Source organism: Crinia signifera, chromosome 1 (assembly GCF_055691185.1).
Source record: "Crinia signifera chromosome 1, ASM5569118v1, whole genome shotgun sequence".
Lineage (NCBI taxonomy): Eukaryota > Metazoa > Chordata > Amphibia > Anura > Myobatrachidae > Crinia > Crinia signifera.
The window spans coordinates 201,908,904-201,930,429 of record NC_139217.1 but is presented as its reverse complement, the minus strand read 5'-3'; the positions used below and the strand labels follow the sequence as shown (position 1 = coordinate 201,930,429).

General features: G+C 42.3%; 1 protein-coding gene across 2 annotated transcripts in view; it reads right to left on the bottom strand.

The window, feature by feature from the left end:
• The window catches only part of LOC146067386 (excitatory amino acid transporter 1-like), a 67,919-nt gene that overhangs the window by 8,148 nt on the left and 38,245 nt on the right, over window positions 1-21,526 (bottom strand). For both annotated transcript variants that reach the window (XM_083179178.1, XM_083179179.1), the window contains 7 exons: window positions 20,981-21,236; window positions 18,395-18,532; window positions 16,564-16,768; window positions 14,638-14,680; window positions 5,669-6,003; window positions 2,864-3,097; window positions 453-647 (listed from right to left, as the gene is read on the bottom strand). In XM_083179178.1, coding sequence (XP_083035304.1) covers window positions 453-647; window positions 2,864-3,097; window positions 5,669-6,003; window positions 14,638-14,680; window positions 16,564-16,768; window positions 18,395-18,532; window positions 20,981-21,200 — 1,370 coding nt within the window. In that variant the 5' untranslated portion in view covers window positions 21,201-21,236. The remainder of the gene's footprint in view (window positions 1-452; window positions 648-2,863; window positions 3,098-5,668; window positions 6,004-14,637; window positions 14,681-16,563; window positions 16,769-18,394; window positions 18,533-20,980; window positions 21,237-21,526) is intronic.

Here is a 21,526-nt window from a genome sequence, read left to right as displayed (position 1 = left end):
TGCACAAAATATTATGTATGAAATATTATGTATGGATGTTGTCTGAGAAGTCTAACCTGTGCCAAGTGACTACACATCTATTATATGTATGTCTAGTGTCCATGTGTCCCTAAAACACTACCATCTGTTGGCATGAAGTGAAACTACATCTGCTAGCCTTGGAAGCATTTGCTTTGAGTGGGCTTACACTGCGATCTGTTGGCAGCAAGTGAAACTACATCTACTAGTTTTCGAAGCATTAGCTTTGAGCGGGCTTACTAGTACTGTGTATGTGTGCCACTTATCCTTTCTAACATAATATATCCAGAGAGAAGATAATGCTAGACTATCTAATGCTTGCATTTTTGATATGTGAAGCAGATAACTAAAGACAAGATGCCAAAATCGTTTGATGAGGAACCATACCTAAATCAATGGCAGGAGACCAAAATGGTACTTGCTCAGCAACTTACCTGATGGTGATGATCTGACCAAAGTTTAAATCATAATTGTTTACTTGTGCAATAAAAATGGCCGCCAATGCTTCATACAATGCAGTTCCATCCATATTGATGGTGGCTCCCACAGGCAGCACGAAACGAGTGATCCGCTTGTCCACCCCATTGTTTTCTTCTAAGCATTTGAAAGTGATGGGAAGGGTAGCAGAACTGAGAAAGTTAAACGTATAGAATTATATACATGCTTTTAACATTATCTAATTCTATAAATAAGGATAAAATTCAGTTAGATATTCAGGCCTTTATGAACCTGAATGTAGGCTTAGAGGAACTTTTCTAATAGCAAATCCACAAAAGAGTTTATTTTCATAAATTCCAAATGGAATGCAGCACTAACGTCTAAACCATGCGTATTACTGATGTCTGTGTAGCTAGCATAGGTGGCTCACCCCACAGATCAATGGATCCCTTTGCCTTGTAATATCTCTAGAGGGTTTTCCTGTATTGCATTCTGCTTGGAAATAGAGGAATAGGGAGGGTGGTTCAGGTGGAATTCAAGCTCCAGGAGCAGAGGAGGAGAGACGGTGTGCTGCCAGCCCCCTCTCCTCCCTCCTCCGCTGCGCCAGGAGATGCTGGTGGGGGTAGTTGCACCGCAGGGGTGCAGAGTCTGCGCTCAAGTGCCAACGAAGACGCTGCGCCCCTAAAAAAATTACCAATGCCTTAAAGGAGACAAATGCTAGATGTACTCCTGTACCTCTAGTGTCTGTCAGGTGAGCACAGAAACCCCAGCACTACCCGTAAAGTGCAGATTCCAGAGTGCTGGCTAGCAGTACCCCTGAAACCCCTGGCCATGAGCATGTAACCCTCTCTAGCAATAAGCATACAACACTCCCAAGCAATTAAGATGTAACCACCCCTCCTGGCAATGTGCATGTTACCACCTGGCAACGAGCAAATAACCCCCTGGTAATGAGTTCATAACCCCCCTGGCAAAAAGCAAGTAACCCCCTGTCAATAAGCATGTAGCTAAGTGGCACTTTAGGGAGAATTATATGTATAAGTGTGAAAACAGCACTAGTGGGGAATACGGTGTGTGTCATGTGCAATTGGTATTACGTTATGTGGCATAATGTGTCATGGGCGTTACGGTGTGGCATAATGTGTAATGGATATTACGGTTTGTGTGGCATGTGTTAGAGGCATTACTATAAGAAGGAAAAATGACTGGGGGGGGGGGGGGGGCATGGGGGTGCCAAAACATACCCTTGCTCCAGGCACCATGGGCCTTATTCTAGTTCAGCCTTAGAGGTAAATTCCTTCTCAAATGGACAAAGCCATGTGCAGTGCAGGTGGGGCAGATATAACATGTGCAGAGAGAATTAGATTTGGGTGGGGTTTTTCTTCAAAGTGAGATCTGTATTGCAGTGTACAAATAAAGCAGTCAGGGGCAGATTTATTAAGCTTGGATAAGAGATAAACTGGAGATAAAGTGGAAAAAAGGTAAAAGGAGATAAAGCACCAGCCAATCAGCTCCCAACTGTCTTTTTCAAACACAGCTGATTGGCTGGTGCTTTATCTCCTTTTACCTTTTCTCCGCTTTATCTCCAGTTTATCTCTTCTCCAAGCTTAATAAATCTGCCCCTCAGTTAGTATCCCTGCACCGAAACAAAATACCTCACCCAAATCTAATTATATCTGTCCCCTGCAGTGCAGATGGTTTTGTCCATCTGAGAAGGAATTTTCCTCTAAGAGTGAACTAGAATAAGGCCCCATGTCACTTAGCTACTCCTCTGTTTGGAACACAACTAAAAAAATATATGTGGTCAAGCCCGATTATAGTATTGATCAAGCTAAAGCAGTGAAAGGGATTATGCAAATTCCCCATCTTTTTTCTTTTACTGTGTTCTGTTTACTCTGAATGTCCATTAATCAGTGCAGCAACTGAACCCAAAATGGGCAATCACTAATTTATACTATCGTTCAGTATTGGAAACACTTTTTTTCAAACTGCTAGAGAAATTATAAGGACTTAGAGGCAGTGCCATTTTAAGAGGCCCTGTATGTAGTTTCTATGTGGGCTCCCTCCTTTCTGTGGTGCGGTGTACACCAGCCATGTTCTCACGGGTCTCTAAAAGCAAAGCATCTGCAATTTTCCTGGAGTCAAATCTGTACTTTTAAATCACAAATCACTGGCAAAAAGGTCAGCTATGCTATTTCCATGCAATTTCATCTGCATTATCAACGTGGGACTTCGGAAAGGTAATTGATTAAACATGGGTGCACCTCACACACTGCACCTACTGTAAAAATGCCAATGCTAAGTGGACAGTGGTATCGGTCATGAATATCAATTAAGCTCACATAATGGCTCCATGTAAGAATCAAGAACTATTTAAAAGAACATAGGCCAAGTCATTTTTACCTACCTTGATGATGTTCCCAAAGCAGTGACAAGGGCCTGAAGGAGTCCGCCAATGAATGGCCAGGGGTTCCTCCGGGTAACAACGAAAAATAACAATGGGAGTACCACCAAAGCATGTATGAGAAGTCCTATTATGACCGTGATGGTGTACATGCCCAGCTGCCCACCCATAACCAGTAGGTCATCCATCTCAAGTATTTTTCCTGAAATCAGGAACAGGATGCCAACTGGAGCATACCTGTGAACCAAAATATACAGAATTAAAAACATTAGTTGATAGCATAATGCATAGTTTAAACGCCAAAACATTACGAGAAGTAATATAGTAGTATAGTATTGTGTGTGCGTGTGTGTAGGACTGGTGTAGTCTGAGTTAGCCTTTTCCTCTACAAGTCCTCTACAAGAGATTATTAAAAATAAAATTAATTGACCTTCAGTAGCCCAACTTGTTTTGCGATATGTCAGTCTGGGAAGAAGAATTGTCACTTTTTGTCTAACCAAGACAGTAATTATATTGTTAATATTATTATTAGCTTACATACATACATGTTCCATAGCAGTTTTAACCTACCAGTTTATTTTACAGGTATGTATTGTAGATTTTACCAGTTGCGGAGAACTAAAAGCACTATGACCCTTGAGACAAGCTACCTGGAGTTTCGTCCAAATAAAGATAATCAGATAAGCTAAAAATCCATTACCTTGAGGCAGTAGCGGATTTAGCACTGGGAAACCAAAGCTGCCGCCTAGGGCCCAGTGGGTCCACAGGGCTTATGAGCTCTACTGAAAATGTATCACGCTATACTCTGGCGAATAGCAGAGCGGAGAGATGCAGCAGCTGATGCTTACTGGTGGGTAGAGGGGGAGACATAGGGCCAGATTAGCAATGGGGTGGGTGGGGCTGCAGCTCTGCTCCTACTCATAAAAATAGTCCCACAAGATCCCCAGCAGTGCAGCCTGTGTTGACGTGAGAAAAAAATCATGACACAACCAAAGACAGCCCACTCAGCACTCACCCACCAAATTCTGCAAAAGTCTTATCAACCCAAAGAGCAGTCAAATGTTCCACCCCCTGTCTCCTCTAAGCCCCTGTGTCTGAAGTTGTATCCTTCAATAGCATGAAGCCCATTCACACACTCATCCCTCAGTAACTGAGGGGCACATTTATTAAGCTCGGTGAAGTGATAAAGTGTCTGGTTTTTATCACCGGCCAATTGGTTCCTAACTGCGAAGTTACAGGCTTGGTTTGAAAAATGACAGGAAGGTGAAAAAAAACAGACATATTATAACTTCACCAAGCTTAATAAATCTACCCCTGAGTTCAGTTGGCATCACCCACAATGCAGACTGAAGCTCTGCCCCCTGGCTGCCGTTAACGCCACCTCCTATGTCAAAAATAGTGTCCTTCTGTAGCATGAACCCGATTCACTCACCCCTCCCTCAGTATCAGAGTTAAGCTTGCAGAACCCAAGGAGCAAATTGAAGCCCCCCTTCATGACTTCTAAAAAGCTCTGCCCCTAGTAATCTAAAGCTCCACCTCCTGTGTCGCTCCATCGTCTAAAGCACACCCCACACCCCCTCAGTAACTGGGATCAGTTGGCAGCAGGGTACTAAAATGTTGCGAAACTCTGCTGATGCGGGAGGAATGCAGAGGCTGAATTGTCAAGTAGAGGAAGAAAAGTACCTTGCTACAGGTCAATGTAAAGTCTTACCTTGCCCTATCTATATACATTATGTAGTTGTGTGTATCAGCCCAATGAACGAGCCTCAATGTGCCCAATACAACACCCACCCCAAGTGGCATTTATAATTCTGCAGAGGAGGGTCTGCGGCAGCACCATTTTCGGGTGGCTACAGTGCAGCTCTACCCCGCTGCTGAGGGAATCCCAGTGATGTCAGTCACTGGGACTCCTCTCTGCCAATCAGGGCTAACCTTCAGAGGGTTTCCCACATGATTGGATGTATCCATCTCCATGGAGACTGCTATTTTTGGTAATGTCAGTGTGCGATTTTTGAAGTGTGACTTTTTTCTGCCTTTAACTACTGTAGGTTTAAACTTGGCTGCATGATTGTGAGGTGCACATGCATGTAATGTGCCCCCTTAAAGTAATTGATTATATCCATGCACAATATATACACTTTAGTCAGTGTTGGCTCAGTCAATGTCATCATGCTGAATGTCAACATTACGACCATATAAATAGTAATTATAGACCTTAAACTCAACAATATAAGTGGCAGCTTTTTAAAGACGATGACTTTCAAAAGCAGCAATAAAACATAAAACTGCGATTTTAAAAATTTGGTAAAACGGTAGAAATTCATCAGCTTGGAAAGCCTGACACTTACTAAAAATATCCCTTATTACTACTGAAAAACCCATGTATTCTTTTGAGGCCCTTCATCCGAACTGTATTAAAGTTGATATCATACCGCATGTTAAATTACAATATACAGCAAGTACATAACCAGCGTCATTGGAACATACTGTACACAGGCTAAAGATTTGACATAACCTTACTGTTTCTAATATATAAGCATTGCAGTACAGTTTTCTCTGGTATGAGGAACACTGAGCTGTATAGCACTGGGCCAGGTCTACCAGCTAAAATACTCTGATTATAATTCACTCCCGGGACAATTCAACCCCACACATGCTTTACTCTTAACTGAAATATTGGTAATATGACATGACTATGTATAATTTATGAGCAAATACATATATCAAGTAGATGCACTAGTCAATGATGTTGCATGTATCCTTAAATTATATATTTTTAATATCATTGTTATAAGATATAGTCCTTACCATATAATGATCGCCACCAGCCTCATGATTGCCTCATTAAGGCAATCAAAGAATTCTCTCAGAGCTCTTCCTTGTTCTTTCATCTTCCCGATCACTAGCCCAAAGCACACTGAGAAAACCACCAGACCCAATGCATTCACTCCATTTGCTGAGCCTGCCACAGGTATCACCTCCTCCATATTCATCATTTCCTGCAGATTTCCTATTGCTCGGGTCACATTCTCAACAATGTTACTGATGTTGACTGCTTCAGTGGGTTGTTCTGTGGGTACTGTGAGGTTATGGTCTGGTGGGACAGGCAGTTGGTAAACTCTTGTGTTGTAATGTGTTTTATACTGAAACAACAACGGAATAAATTCAGTTTTAATCATGAGGACCATCTATTTTCCTTCATCCTCTATAAGTCAACAAATGACCATACACTGCATCAGACCAGCTGACATTTGCATCCTGCCACTCATCTTTCAGTGATGTCAGCGGGACCCACTGAACATGCAGGTCATTGGCTATATAGCCAAATCGACCTTCATGTCCAGCAGACAGTAAGGATCATAATCGATGCATAGAAGCTCCCATCATTAACCATACTGACTGTACACATTAGACCAGGGCTGGGCAACACCGGCCCTCCAGATGATCGTGAACTACACATCCCAGGATGCTTTGCATTAGTTTTGCTATGTGGCCATGCTGAAACTGATGCAAGGCATGCTGGGATGTGTAGTTAATCAACATCTGGAGGGCCGGTGTTGCCCAGCCCTGCATTAGACAGTTTATAATACAGAGATTCTTGCAAACAAGAATAAAAAAGAGCAACTAGTGAAGGTAAAGTCAGGGATGACTGAAATGGTAGGATACACAGATTGGTTTCTGCTGCTTATAACCTTCCTCTGATAGGTGAATTCTAAGAAAAAAAGGAGACTGGGGGATATGGATGTCATTGCAGCACCATATGGCTTCTGGTACTGTGTCCTGAAAAGACCATCAGCAGGGAGCATTCACAAAACACAACCTCTTGAACTGTGAAAACAAGTCAACAGGACCTTTTATATTATGTCTAGGAGAGAGCAGATTTTTATCAATAATAACATAAAACGAAAAAGTTTTGAAATAAATTCGGAAGATTAAATGATTAGTGTAAGCTGCACGCACATGCAGCATTATCCTGTAGGTATGCCACTTGGGAGATTCCACAGCATTCCACTAGTTGGCGTTAGAGTTATAGGTGGTATTGAGGGTGGTATAGCATGTGGCGGTTGGGAGATGCTCCGCTTTTTAATGCTGGGTACACACCAGAACAATTTGGGCTCAATTCCCCCAATTTCCAAGTAATTTCAACCAATTGTATGTAAATATAGCAGAATTGGGCATGTTTTCAAAGGGATTCTGATCCGATGCGCGTCCCCGCCAGTTGTTTGTCCACTTTGGAGATTTTACCTGCTGCACTAAAGTTTCGTCATCTTAGATTGGGTACAATCTAAGATGACATCATCATTAGATTGGAAACAGATCGTGTGCAGATCGTGTGGTCCAATAGATCGTGCGACCATCGTACGATGGTTTCACGATCATGGTCTTTCTGGTGTGTACACTACATAAAGCATGGAACAAAAACATCCTTCAAACTGTATCAAGAAACATAGAATTTGACTGCAGATAAGAATTAGCCATAATAACCTGCCCATGTACAAGCACACACTAGCAGTAGCGTACACAGGGGGGTTTCTGTGTACCCAGAAACCACCCGATGGGCAAAATGGTGTTTTTTTGCTGATCAACGGCTCACTTTCCGGTTTAGGCCTTGCCCACTCGTTGTCATTTACTGCGATTAGCAGGGCTGTCGGGAATAGGGAGGGTGGAACTGTAAATAAAGTGAGTGGAGCCACAGGCAGTCAGAAGCAGCTGGAATGGAAGGCACCTGGCTGCACCTGCAGTATCTAGAAAATCAGCAGAAACAAAGTTACCTGCTCCTTTTATTATTTATCCAATATATATATATATATATATATATATATATATATATATATATATATAGTAGGAGTAGATCACTCACGGTAATCACGAGCCGGCACTCTCCGGATTAATGAAGATACTTAACATTGACAGTTTCGGGGTATACACCCCTTCATCGGGAAAACCTATGAAGGTGTAAAGTGCTAACTGCAACAAAAGCAAAAGCGGTCACCGCTCGGCTGGTCAATATTCAACTGACCCCCCCCCGCATATGCCAATTCCCCCTCGCTCCATTTTTGGAGCAAGGGGGAATCAGCGTATGCGGCTGCAGAAGCAGAGAGTTTCGCAGCTAAATGCAACAGTCTTCCTTCATTAGCCATGAGCCTCGCTGTTTGGGGGAATCCTCGCTGTCCTGTGACAGCAAGGATTCCCCGCATCATTGAATAGAGTGAGCGGCCGGCGCGGGGTTAAACCCCTCACCGGCCACTCGCCCCTACATTAGGCAGTATTCAATGTGAATACTGGCGACGTGCAGCGAATCCTGTTTAGGATTCGCTGCACATTCGCCACTGCTCGCTGCGTTCCGGACGCCGCAGGGAGCCTGAGGACGGTGGCAGGCAGGGAGATGGAAGTCTCCCTGCCTGCCCCAGAACGTTTGTGGGGGGGAGGTGGGCTCCCCGGGAGCCAGGCAACACAGGCTGCCCCCCGGGGGTGCCAGCAGGGGACCGGGTATATTCACTACACCCGATCATGCATATGTAATGATCGGGTGAAGTGAATACATGAATATCTAATGAGCGGCTCGGCTCCGGCCCCCTGCTGGCTGGTCTGTGTAAAAATAAAAAAAAAAATTCAAATTAAATATATATTCATGTGCTTACAGCACATGAATAAAAATAACATGCCCCTCCTCAGAATAAAATTCCACTTTATTTTAAAAGTTCACCTTCCACTTCACCATAAAAAGATAGCGATTGCTACTCGGTGAATCATGGCGAAAAAAACCTTGAAATGTATTCGCCATCTGGTCATTGAATAGGGTGATTCACCGTTTTAGTCAGAAATTCGCCTTACAGCACAAAATCGCCATAAAAACCTGGCGAATCAGCCTCATTGAATACCGCCCATTGAATACTGCCCATAGACTATCTTATGTTTTATATATGTGTGACCGAAACATTTCCATCTGCTGGCAACTAGTAAAACTACATCTCTTTCTCTTTCACATATGCATAAACACAGTGGCAATCACAAAGTAGCAGACTAGCTTTCGAAACTTTTGCTTGAAGTGGTCTTAGTTAGTCTGCAATGTGTTCTTAACCAGCCTCCAAAAGCAAGTGTTATTCAGCATCATTTATTTAATTTATTAGCGCCATCTAGTGGTTACCTCATTACCTCAGATAAATAGTAGCACAGTTTACTCTAGGCCATGGGTCTTCAAACTGTGGCCCTCCAGATGTTGTGAAACTACAAATCCCAGCATGCCTTGCCACAGTTTTAACACACCCTTATAGCAAAACTGTAGCAAGGCATGCTGGGATTTGTAGTTTCACAACATCTGGAGGGCCACAGTTTGAAGACCCATGCTTCTAGGCTATGGCAATGGCCATGAATCATCTCTGGTTAGCAATCATGACCTCACACGGATTGATAATAGTTTTAATATTGATGTCTGTTCATCAATGGTGAATAATATGGTCAATATGGTCAATGTAATAGGCAAAACCAGTGCTCGTGGCTTCCAATCATAAAATATGCGGACAAACAGAAGCAAATCCTGTCACTCACCACACAACTGACCCTAAAGATGACATATAAGCACAGTTTACTTAATTTAATATAGATTTCTAAATTACTTCATAAGATTTATTTGGCCTAGGGGTGTCACGACAATTTCTGATACTGTAGGGAGCCGTAATTCAAAAAAGTTTGTGAACCACTGGCATATATGAAAAATGACATCTGGAACAAAAAACAGGAAATTTCTATTGCCACAACAATTAAAGTATTCAACATATTGGTTAGAACCATATTATTTTATAGTTCAGAATCATGTACAATCTGTGAAAATGAGCTAACAAGGTTGAAACATTTCCAAATGAGGTGCTTTAGGAACCGTACAAGTCTGCTGGTGAAATGAAAACATCCAAAATCTATGCGAAGATCAACCCACAATTGAATCATGTCTGCAGAACTGTGTCTAAATAACACTGCTTTGATGGATGGAAAATAGCACATGATGCGCCAAAGAGAACATGGCAAAAAACATTGCCCAAGACCTTCAACCATTGCACTTCCATATTGATGATGCCAAGCAAGACCCAATAAACTGATGCCTGTGGCATCCAGTAATTAGTTGTCACATTGCCTGCAAGCTTACCCGACTGGCGCGAACGACAATGAAATGTACGTCGGTATAATGCATCCTGCTACACAACAAACATTGTTCAAGAATGGTTTAAGGAACATGGCAAAAAGATCATGGTGTTGACTTGGCCTCTAAATTTCTCAGCACTCAGTATCTGTAGAATGTGCTAGGTAAATATGTCTGAGCCATTAAGGCCCGACCTCACAACTTACTAGGATCTGCTGCTAATGTATTGGTGGCATATACCACAGGACACCTTTAAGGGTCTTATGGAGCCCATGTCTAGATAAGTTAGAGCTGTTTTGGTGGGGGACCTATACATTATTAGGTAGGGATTTTAAGGTTATGGTTGATGGTTGACAAAATCGGTCAGCAATAACTCCATATGTATATGTGATAATGAGTAACCCCTATAATATATATATATATATATATATATGAAGACAAGAAAAGGGTATAGAGGTGCGCTGATAGTTTCACCGATTGTGTGTGCACACGAATATATAATGACAGATTTTCTTAAAAAAATTATTTCATAAAATGACATAAAACATACTTAATCATGGATCTAGTGGGATAAATTTCATGTGTGACACACAATTTCCAACAGATTGTGATTATGATACAATAAAATTTCTTAATTTCTTAATTTCCAGTTGAAGAACCCTTTATTCTAAAAAATGCATGAAATTCATCAGTAGGTAAATTACCACGATACTTATTGACATGCTGTAATTTTAACGCTACTTATTGACATGCTGTAATTTTAACGCTTAAAGCGTTAAAATTACAGCATGTCAATAAGTATCGTGGTAATTTACCTACTGATGAATTTCATGCATTGAAGCATTTATCTGAGTTTTTTGATATCATCATCCGCCCTGCCGACAAAGGTGGGGCGGTGGTGATACAGAACCTTTCTGATTATGTAAATGAGATAGACCGCCAACTTTCAGACCCTTTGGTATATGAACAGCTTGATCATGACCCCACAGGTAATTATTCAACTCTGCTTAAAACATTAGTGTCTGGGGCTGTTGGTGATGGTCTGATTGGTGAACCTTTAGGAGAGGCGCTGATACCTAAGTTTCCTATAACTCCCGTAATGTACACCCTCCCAAAGATTCACAAGAATTCTACTGTGTCCCCCGGCAGGCCCATTATTGCGGCCAATGGCTCCTTGTTCCAAAATTGCTCTGTGTACCTGGATGCTCTCTTACAGCCATGCATTGTTCATCATGTTAGGTACTTGTTAGATACCACGTCATTCATTAACAGGCTATTGGCGATTACCAACATCCCTGTCGATAGCTTTTTGTGTACTGTGGATGTCTCCAGCCTGTACACTGTCATCCCCAACGATGCCGGTGTACAGGTTGTTCGAGACCTCATTAGCAATAACCCTTTATACAAGGGTCCATCTGCCAATTTTGTATGCGATTTGCTGTACATGCTGCTCACCCACAATTTTTTTATCCACAATGGCAGATTTTTTCTGCAACGCTCTGGATGTGCGATGGGGTCCAATGTGGCCCCATCGTACGCCAATGCGTACATGTTTGTGGAAGAGCAGGCGATTTTCTTCGATAGGTTCGATGTATCTGGCAAGATTTATTTCTATGCCAGATACATCGACGATATCTTTATCATTTGGACCGGCACTAAAAAAGAGTTTGAGGAATTTATTGGTTGTCATAATGCATCTGTCTCCCCCTTGAAATTTACATACATTATTGACCCTGTAAAGGTCAACTTTCTTGATGTAGCTGTAAGTTTGGACAAAGGAGTGCTTTCCACTTCACTTTTCAGGAAGGAGACGGACAGAAATACCATCTTACATTCTGATAGTTTTCATCCAAGACCGCTTAAATTTGGTCTCCCCTTTTCTCAGTTTTTACGTGCATGTCGCATTTGTAGCAACCGTATTGATGCTTCTGCCCAAATTGATACCATGATTAATAAATTTTTGGTTAGAGGCTACGATCTGGATCTTTTGGTAAGGGCTAAGAGCAAGGCTTTATCTATCCCTAGGTCTGCATTGTTAAAGACCAAAGACAAGAAAGATACCTCCACTAATAAGAAAATGCCTTGGGTTAATCATTACAATCTGTCCAGTAATGTCATTAGAGGTGTGGCCAAAAAACATTGGCGTATGTTGGACTCTGATAAAGAACTGGGTTTGGCCAATGTGTCACTTATGCCATGCTATACCCGCGGTAAGAATGTTCGTGACTGGGTTGTCCGAACAGATATTACTACAACTACATGTAATGTTTCGGCCCCTGGGTTTTTGGGGAGGCGCAACGGTTGCTTCCGATGTCTCAATTGTATCACCTGTAGGAGCTTGACGGTGGGTGACAGCTTCCGTCATCCCTACAGTGGCAAACGATATTTGATTAGACATAGGGTTACCTGTACCACCCGCTATATAGTGTATTTGATCTCATGCCCCTGTGGGAAACACTATGTTGGTAAATCTGATCGTAACCTCCGTGAAAGGATGGCAGGACACAGGGCGGCTATCCGGGCAGCTCTAATTTCTGGGACCAGTGACCAGCCTGTCGCAAGGCATTTTGCGCAGGCTGGTCATAATATGGCCAATCTACAATATATTATCATTTACCATATCCCCCAGAAACTTCGGGGGGGGCAATAGGTCATTGTCCCTTTTACAGTGTCAATCCCGTTGGATTCACAGACTAAGAACCATGACCCCATTTGGTCTTAATGATCATCTGGGGTTTCATGCGTTCCTTTGAATCTTTTCTGTATTTTTTGTATTTTCATATGTAATCTTGACAGATGTTTTTTATGTATGCTTTTTCTTGGCTACATGACATGATACTATACTCCTTTTTGTGTATTATGAGACTCTGTATTGGAGACTGTACATTATACATAGTACATTATGCATGTGATATTTACTGCTCACTTTGAAAGTGCTTTAATATGTGTGTACTTCGTTACCAGTTGCTATTATTTGGGGTATCCACCGCCAGATTAGAATCACATTTCAGCCTTTTTAATATGTTTATATATGTTCATTTCGCTGCTCCGTTCCCCCTGCTGAATACATTGTTTATGTCGCCCGCTGTGCCTGGGTTGCCAAGGCGACGGGCTTGTCTTATGTCCCTGGTTGTCTTGGTTACAGTCCCTGTGGTGTCGTGGGTCGCACGTCATTGGCGTCCATTGGTTGTTCAGCGTCATGTGCACACCGCGTCATCTCTATGATGACGGGGGCACGGGATGCGGACGTCCATTGGCCGCCGGCGGCTTGTGCGCACCGCGTCATGGGAGTGAGACGGTTTCCATGGACGCTGGCGTGACGTGGATAGGCTTGGTTGCCGGGCAGCGGGACGCTTTGGATGACGCGTGGGTGTCACGTACGCCCCGGGGCGCGGGAAACGGAGGCCAGCGTGCACTGTGAGTCTGGGGATATAAGGTGAGCATTTTCTCTGTATGTTTGTGCCTGATGACGATTTTGTAATAAAATCGAAACGTTGCTGACTCCTGCGTGTTCCTTTACATTTGGATTGCCGTGTGCTGCTGTTGCTGCTGATTGGGCAGCGTGAGTATAATATAAATATATATATATATATATATATATATATATATATATATATATATATATATATATATATATATATATATATATATATATATATATATAGTCTCTATGTATCTCTGAAACAATGCCATCTGTTGGCAGCGAGTAAAACTAATTCTCTTTCTCTCTCTCAAAAAGGCAACCACATGCAGCAGCACTCACCAGGCTGTTTGAAAAAGTAACAGTGGGAATTTATTTATGCCCCTGCATTTCATGTAAACAATTCTTGGAATTTATATGCAGCAGTATTTTCTCTGTAACCTGCTGCATACAACTACACCAAACATTAGAACTAAATAATTAGGCACAATAATTTGCTTGCAAACAATACATTCGTTACTAAAAAAAAGTGTGACGTTACCTATATAGCTCATAGGTTTCAATTATACATTTTAAAGGACTTTAAATGCACTCCCTTTTTCCTGCAGGGATAGGGCTGATGTCACAAAGCCCAAACCCCAAGCCACACAAACTCCGCAATTCACGGGTCCACGGGGAGGGGTAGGGCTAAAAAGCAGCGAAATGCTTCATTTTAGTCCCACCCCCTCCCGCGGACCGGCAAATTCTGGAATTTGTTTCAGCGGGTACGGGGTAGGCGGGGGCTTTGGGGAACATGAGTAAGACTTGCCCACCTTCCCGTGGGGGACTGGGAGGGGAACACAATTTTTGGAAACTTATCCGCGAGGGTAGGCAAGTATGATATATATGAAAGCATTATGCTATAACTGGGCTTCTGGAGATGATGCAGAGAACCCAATGGATTGTACAACATACTGTGGAAGTATAGAGATGTAAAAAAAAAAAATGTGAACCAATATAGAGAATGCAATAAAAGGATTCAGAGAGAAAAACGTGTGCTTTTGTTCAACAGTTTTATAAAAATATTACATATATAAATACAGAAGGCAAGTCACATTTAGCGCTCAGAGACTAATAGAAGACGTTCTATATAACCAGTAATAAGGAAATATTTATTTATTGAAGGTTTGTGACATCAAGGAAATGACATACTGAAAACCACATCTCTTACTAAATACATACCTGTTTGAAGCAAGCTTCCACTAAATTGGGAGGGAACATATTTCTTGAAGAAAAGAAAAGATAGTTACAAGCTAAATAAAGTAAACCCATGGTGACATACCCAGCCTACGAACCACCCAGCTTGCTCCCTCCCCTCTAAGCCAGCACATAGAACCTATGAATTACTGGAGAAGAGCATGAATTACTGGAGAAGAGCCAGATGAATGACACGCAGTACAGTATGATTACAGCACTGTAACAGTTAATGATGAATGCAGATTAATGTGTTCATTGGCTTGGTGTCTCTCTGCAGGAGCACAGCAGGGGGAAGTCAAGTCAAGCTATTGATTCATTTAACATTTAGTTGGTGGTATTAAAGTCAGCTGTTCTTGCCCTTGCCAACAAATTACATTTGATTTGTGCACACTACCCTGTAATTGTGAAAATGTTTATTTCTCTTGGATGTGTAGTGGATGCTGCTAAGAAGTGCAATATGTTTAGCTGCACAGATGCTAAAATATGGTGTGTTTAATTTACATTGATATTATCTATTACTTCATAGTATATGCCCAAATAAGTATTTGAGGGCCCTTTGGGGAATGATGTATGGATTCATGGGGGATGGTAAAATATTTGATGCTAGGGTGGGCTTACATAAAGGAAAATAAAAACAAATAAATACATACCTCCCAACTGTCACGATTCCGTCGGGACAGTCCCGATTTTCGGGTCCTGTCCCGACGTCCCACCCGCGGCAGGCATTGTCCCGCTGCGGGGGGTGGCAGTTGGGAGACCCCCCAATCTAGTAGAATAGACGCTGTGCGCATGCGCACAGCGTCTATTCTCGTATGAAAATGAGGTCGCGGCTAATTAGCATAAGCCGCGCCCTCATTTGCATACGCCCCGCCCACTTTTCGGGCGCTCGCGCGGCTTCGCCGCGCGAGTGTCCCTATTTCCTCCGGACGAAAGTTGGGAGGTATGTAAATAAGTGACATATTACTCATACTGTATATTTCAGGGCCTAATAAATCTTGGTGCCTTAGGGGACCCCCAAGGTCTGCTTCAGAGAAGAACTGGGACTGCTGAGGACAGATTTGTTTCACTTATTGTCATTGTTGGTATTACCAATGAAGTAATCCCTTATTTCTCACACCCAAAAACAGGGTTAAAAATCTGATTACATTTATATGGAGCAGAAAAATCAAACCACTGACTGTTTAGACCCTTGAATGTTGCTCTCGCTACAAGACTACAAGTCATAGGAGCTGGACAATGCCTCGTCTTTATATTGACATGTTATTGCAGATCATAGGGTGAACATGAAAACATTGGAATATAATGTTGTTTTATTCGATATGTTGTGTATTCAGTATGCCTTAAAATAAATGGTACCCTGATGGCTCACAGACTAGAAAGACAGGCAATATGTCGACACCAAAAGGTCAACATTGACAAAAGGTCATAAAATAGACATGGTAATGGTCAACACATGAAAATGCCGACATGAGTTTATAAAAATTCTTTCAATTTTTGTGCATTTTTTTATGCTTTACCATCCACGTGGACTCCCATTGGGAACAGTAAATTGGCCTCAATCATGGGAAGCAAAGTGCCACTAATTGGGGGTAATGTGCTAAGGTGTCAACACTTACACCCCCCAAAAATTTAAAAACTCATGTCAACCTTTCATGTGTCAACCATTTCAAGTTGTTGTCCTATTGACTGTCTATCTAGACATTGCCTGTTAGCTAATCTATACCCAATATTAATATATGTCCAAGTTGAAAAAGTCTTGTAACAGAAGAGGTTCTGGACTGACCCACCATGTAGAAAAATTAAAAACACAGCAAGTGACAGCCCAAACTACTAATTTTCAGGAATTCCACTGAGCTAGCAGTTAGTAACAGCAGAAGCCTCTCCTATTGTGTTATGTTTCAGAATCCCTACCGTATTAAATCCAAAATGGCATCTGTTGCTTGTACTCTCTCAATTTTCCCTTGGGACTTCATGTTTTCCTTGGTGCCTTTGCCTGGATGAATAATAATCACCATGACAATACCAATGAAAACAGCTATGAAGGTGGTTACAGTGTAATATACCACTGCACGAAGGCCCATTTTACCAGACGCTTTGCTGTCCAGAGATGCCATGCCTGTAACAGATAAGTTAATTGTAACAAATGAACACAGCAAGTAAATCAATGGCAATCTTATACAGTAAATCTGGCTAAAGGTAACAGTCAGAAAAGGTAAACAAAAATACATGCAGTTCATGCTAAACTAGTGACAACGCCAATTTTATGGCTTACATAACAAAATATATAAATATTGTGAGTTTTCTAATTGTGTGGATGTATGTATGTATGTATGTATGTAAGTCTATTTTAATTACAATACAAAGCACAAGTGATACTAAAATAGACATTAGGTAAAATACACATTTTACCTCTTTCACACCAAACTTTTGACGGGTTATTGCTAGGTTGAAAGAAAAAAAAAACCCTGGTCTAGTGACCCGGCAAATCAACTCGGGTTACATATCAGTGTGAACGGGTAAACCCAGGTCATCCGAACCTGGTACCATTCAAACTGTATGTAAATTAGGCTCATGGAAAGCATGTGGTCTTAAAGTGCCGCCAGATGAGAAGCCCCGGCAATAACCCAGGTTCAGCCTGTGGTGTGAGCGGGATTCTACTCATATTCACAAAGAGAACCAAGCTAAATAATTGATAAACTCTTGAAAAATAAAAAAAGATTTAGTAAACATTGGTCCCACTTGTAACATAGAATCACATTTGGAAAATGGTCAGAATTTAGGAGAGTGTTCATGAGGAGGCAGGCGGCGTTTACATGTTTGCTAAGCTGCAAACATATGCAGCCTAGCGAACAGGTCTGAATCAGGCCCTAAGTTCCTGCATACCACCTTATAAATACAGGAGAGAAGGTGCATACTACCTTCCCTCCTGTATTTATAATTTCTAAAATTGGGATGCGATTGCAGTTCGGGATTGTGACCATCGGTTGTTATGTTTATGTACGACTAAAAGTCTCCATAGGGCGTGCAGTAGCATTGTGACCAGTGGTGGTTTTTACCTATGGGCTGCAGCCCCCCCAGGTAAACTCTGCCACTGTAGTGAAGCCAGATGCAGTCTGTGAGACTGCTCTGGCTTCACTATGACTGGCAGTGACTTCCAATTGGAAGTCTGACCTGCCAGTCACAAAGGCAGTCCCATTGGGAGGTGTTCCCTCCGGGACGCCTTTGTGCGGGCTGCCGTGCAAAAATGGCAGATGCGTATGCGCAGTACCCATATAGGTTCTGCGCATGCGCTGGTCCCGGTGCCTGTAACTTACATTGTACAAGCGCCGGGACCAAGATTGCTTCTATGGGCTGTTGCCCAGGCAGCCCAGAGAAATTGGCTGCATGTGCGGTACACGTGTGTACTGAGCATGTGCCAGTTCGAAGAGGGGGCAGCAGCAGCGGCGGCAACAGGGGGAGGGGGTGCCTGAATCGCCGCACCCCCACTTCGGCCAGAGGCAGTCCCCCTCCCCAATAAGGTAAGAGCCGCCGCAGTTTGTGACGCCAAGATAACTGCATACATGACACAGTCCTTGGTCTCACCATGTCCAGGAAATGGGGGGGGGGGGGGGGTCCTGACTGTCTCCGTCCCATCCCTCCAAGGGAATACCTCGGCCTGCCATTTACGTTTCTAAGATGCAATCACAGGACCTGTTAATCCAGGTCTTTATTGGTGGACAATAAATACAAGACAGTCTCTTACCGGTAACTAAACTGGACACAATAAGCGGCATAACAAGCATCTGTAGCATCCTCATAAGCAGCTCACCAGGGAAGGAAAAATATTTGATCTGACGATAAGTCATCTTATATGGCCTTAGTGCAAAGGCTAGTACAATACCTGGAAAATCATAAAATCCCGTTTTACAAGACATTTAGCATCAGATTTTGCTACTTTTTTTAAACAACTTTTTATTAAGTCAAAGCCAAGTACAAAAGTCAGAATATATGTAATGGGGTTACATAGTGGTGATAGGTTTCACACTCTAAGAAACAAGCATACAATATTATGATCTTAACAAGAAAAGGGAGCCGGTTATTCCAGGACTAGCGGAGGGTCATTGAGTAACATCTGTTCTTCATACCAGCGGGTATTTTGAAAACACTGATGAAGAGTTTGTTTAGTCGACATGGGTAAGGTTTCCATATAGGTGTTCCAGGTTGCAAAGAACTGTTTGGTACGCGAGTCCTTTTGGAGGGAGGCCTCCAACCAGTCCATGTGAAAAATGCCAAGACTGGAGGGGAGTTTTGGATCCATACTTGGAGAATCGTTTTGCGGGCAGCAGATGAGATTGCCAGCATAAACTTTTTTATGGGTCTGGGGGCTCTGGTCTCCTCCGGGAGGATGCCAAATATGGCCCACTCCGGGGTGAGTGGGGTGACATTTACCAGATTTTCGTTGGCAAAGTCTTGGACCTCTACCCAGAACCTCTTAACCAACGGGCAAGCCCAAAAGCAATGGTATAGGTCTGCTTGAGGGTGGTTGCACTTGGGACATTTGGGAGAGTCTAAAATGTGCATCTGAAACCCTCGTGAGTGAGATATGTATGATCGGTGAAAAATGTTTAAATACATTTCCGCGAATTTGGCCATTGGGAAAATAGTGATTGAAGTCTGTAAAGTTTTTAACAATGGGTCCATTGTCAAGGAGGGGAAGTGTTCTAGCCATTGGTTGAGACCTGATCGTTGTGATGAATAATCTATAGTCTTTCTGAGAAATTTATAATAAGTAGAGATCGCTTTTTTAGGCAAAGGGGGGGGGGGGGGGGGGGGGCTAAAAGTACATTGTCGAGATCATTATTCCAATCCCTTTCCGGGATAAGTTTAAAAATTTTGTCTGTGTACGATTGGGCTTTGATAAAATTCAAGTTAAGAGTAGTTATTATAGGGTAGTCTTTGGAGGCTTCTAGAAAAGTAAGTGGTTTGTGAGTTTTGGAGTCCATCAGCTGTCCTACTCTATACAGGCCTGTATTGTTCCAAGTTGTGAAGAGAGGCGGGGCATTACCCAAATTTTGCAACTTGCCATATAAAGGGGTTGATTCATTAAGCTCGGTGAAGTGATAAAGTGTCTGGTTTTTATCACTGGCAAATCAGCTCCTACCTGTAATTTTTCAAACCAAGCCTGTAACTTCACAGTTAGGTGCTGATTGGCCGGTGATAAAAACCAGACACTTTATCACTTCACCGAGCTTAATATATCTGCCCCAAGACTCCTTTTAAAGACACAAGTGAAGATCCTTTAATGTTTGGAGAGCGATAAAGTGGAGAGATAAAGGACGAGATGTACTAAGCCTTGACAAGTGATAAAATGGAGAGAGATAAACCACCAACCAATCAGCTCCTGTCATTTTTCAAACAAAGTCTGTAGCATGCCAGGTAGGAGCTGATTGGCTGGTGGTTTAACACTCTCCATTTTATCACTTTTCAATCTTAGTACATCTGGCCCACAGTAGCAACCTATCAGCCCTTTACTGTAATTTTTCAATGACTGCCTTCTGTAAAATGACAATTAGGGGTAAAGTTTTATTTAAAACCATCTCATCAAATATCTCAATATGTAAAATATCTTCAGTGCTATGTGACACCAGCACAGGCACATTTAGCGGCTCACCTAGTTGGATGCACTGTTCGCGTGACAGGCAGTCGGCATTTATATCTGTATACGTATATCTGTTGCCAACATTTGGTTTCTCCCAGAGAGGAGAATAGTACCAATCTACCAAACTTGCCAATGTAAAACACTTTTATTCAAATACTCTGACCAAATGGATATAAAAAGACATAGCTTAAATTGCCCAACTGTTGTATCCCACCACCAGGGCCGGATTTCCCCTATGGGCGGCACCTGCTTGGGGCGGCAAGGCATTCCCCCTCCTCATCACTACAGAACCAGGCTGGAAGTGATCATCGCTGACATCAGAGACCCACCCATAAAACACCTGGTTCACATCTTTTCACAACACACCCAGAAAACGGCATGTTTCCTCCACTAAACACGGCTTTCCTGTCAATCAAAATATAACTTCAATGAGAATGCTATCTCTATGGATATTTATTAGCAAACTGCGGTCGCACATACGCAATGCAAACATGCACACCGGCAGTCATGTGATTGGATTGTATATTCTTTAATTAACGATCCATGCTGAATTAGGCCCACTGAGTGTTATTTTATAAACGGACATTGGATGACATGAAGACACAGCTTTTCAGAACTGTCCCATTATGACCAAAAGCACATTGGTACAATTGTGAATAATCATAAATACAACAGCACAAAATATCATACCCAGCACTACAGCTGCGATGGTGAGTATAACAAAGGCATTCCGACACAGAAATCCACGGACACTTGCCAGTGTCACTCTAGGCATTCGCTTCCCGGCGCGCGATGCTCTCTTCTGCATGGCATGTTGCCAGCTGTGCACGCATCCGTCTTCTTTTACCCCAGTAGCAGAGTCCTCTTTTAGGAACAGGTTGTCAGCATTACCGTCTTTATCACTCATCATGGAATTGTGACGCTTGATCTAGGAAATACAGTATGGCTGTGGAAAAATGAGAAAATAGATCAGATTAAAAACTTAATAGATTCTATAAATGGATAAAAAGTTACTTTATGGCAATAAAGAGGTTCCAGTGTGATGTCATATAGCTGAATAAACATTTGTAACTTCCAATTACAATGGAGAAATGTGTTTCTATTCTGCTCTTAGTGTGGGCTATTACACCAGGATTGCATTGCTATCTCTGCAAGGGATAACGCAAACAACTGAAAGTCCATTTTGCAGATTTTTGACCAGTTACATTATTAAATAACAAAAACAATCCTTTCCTC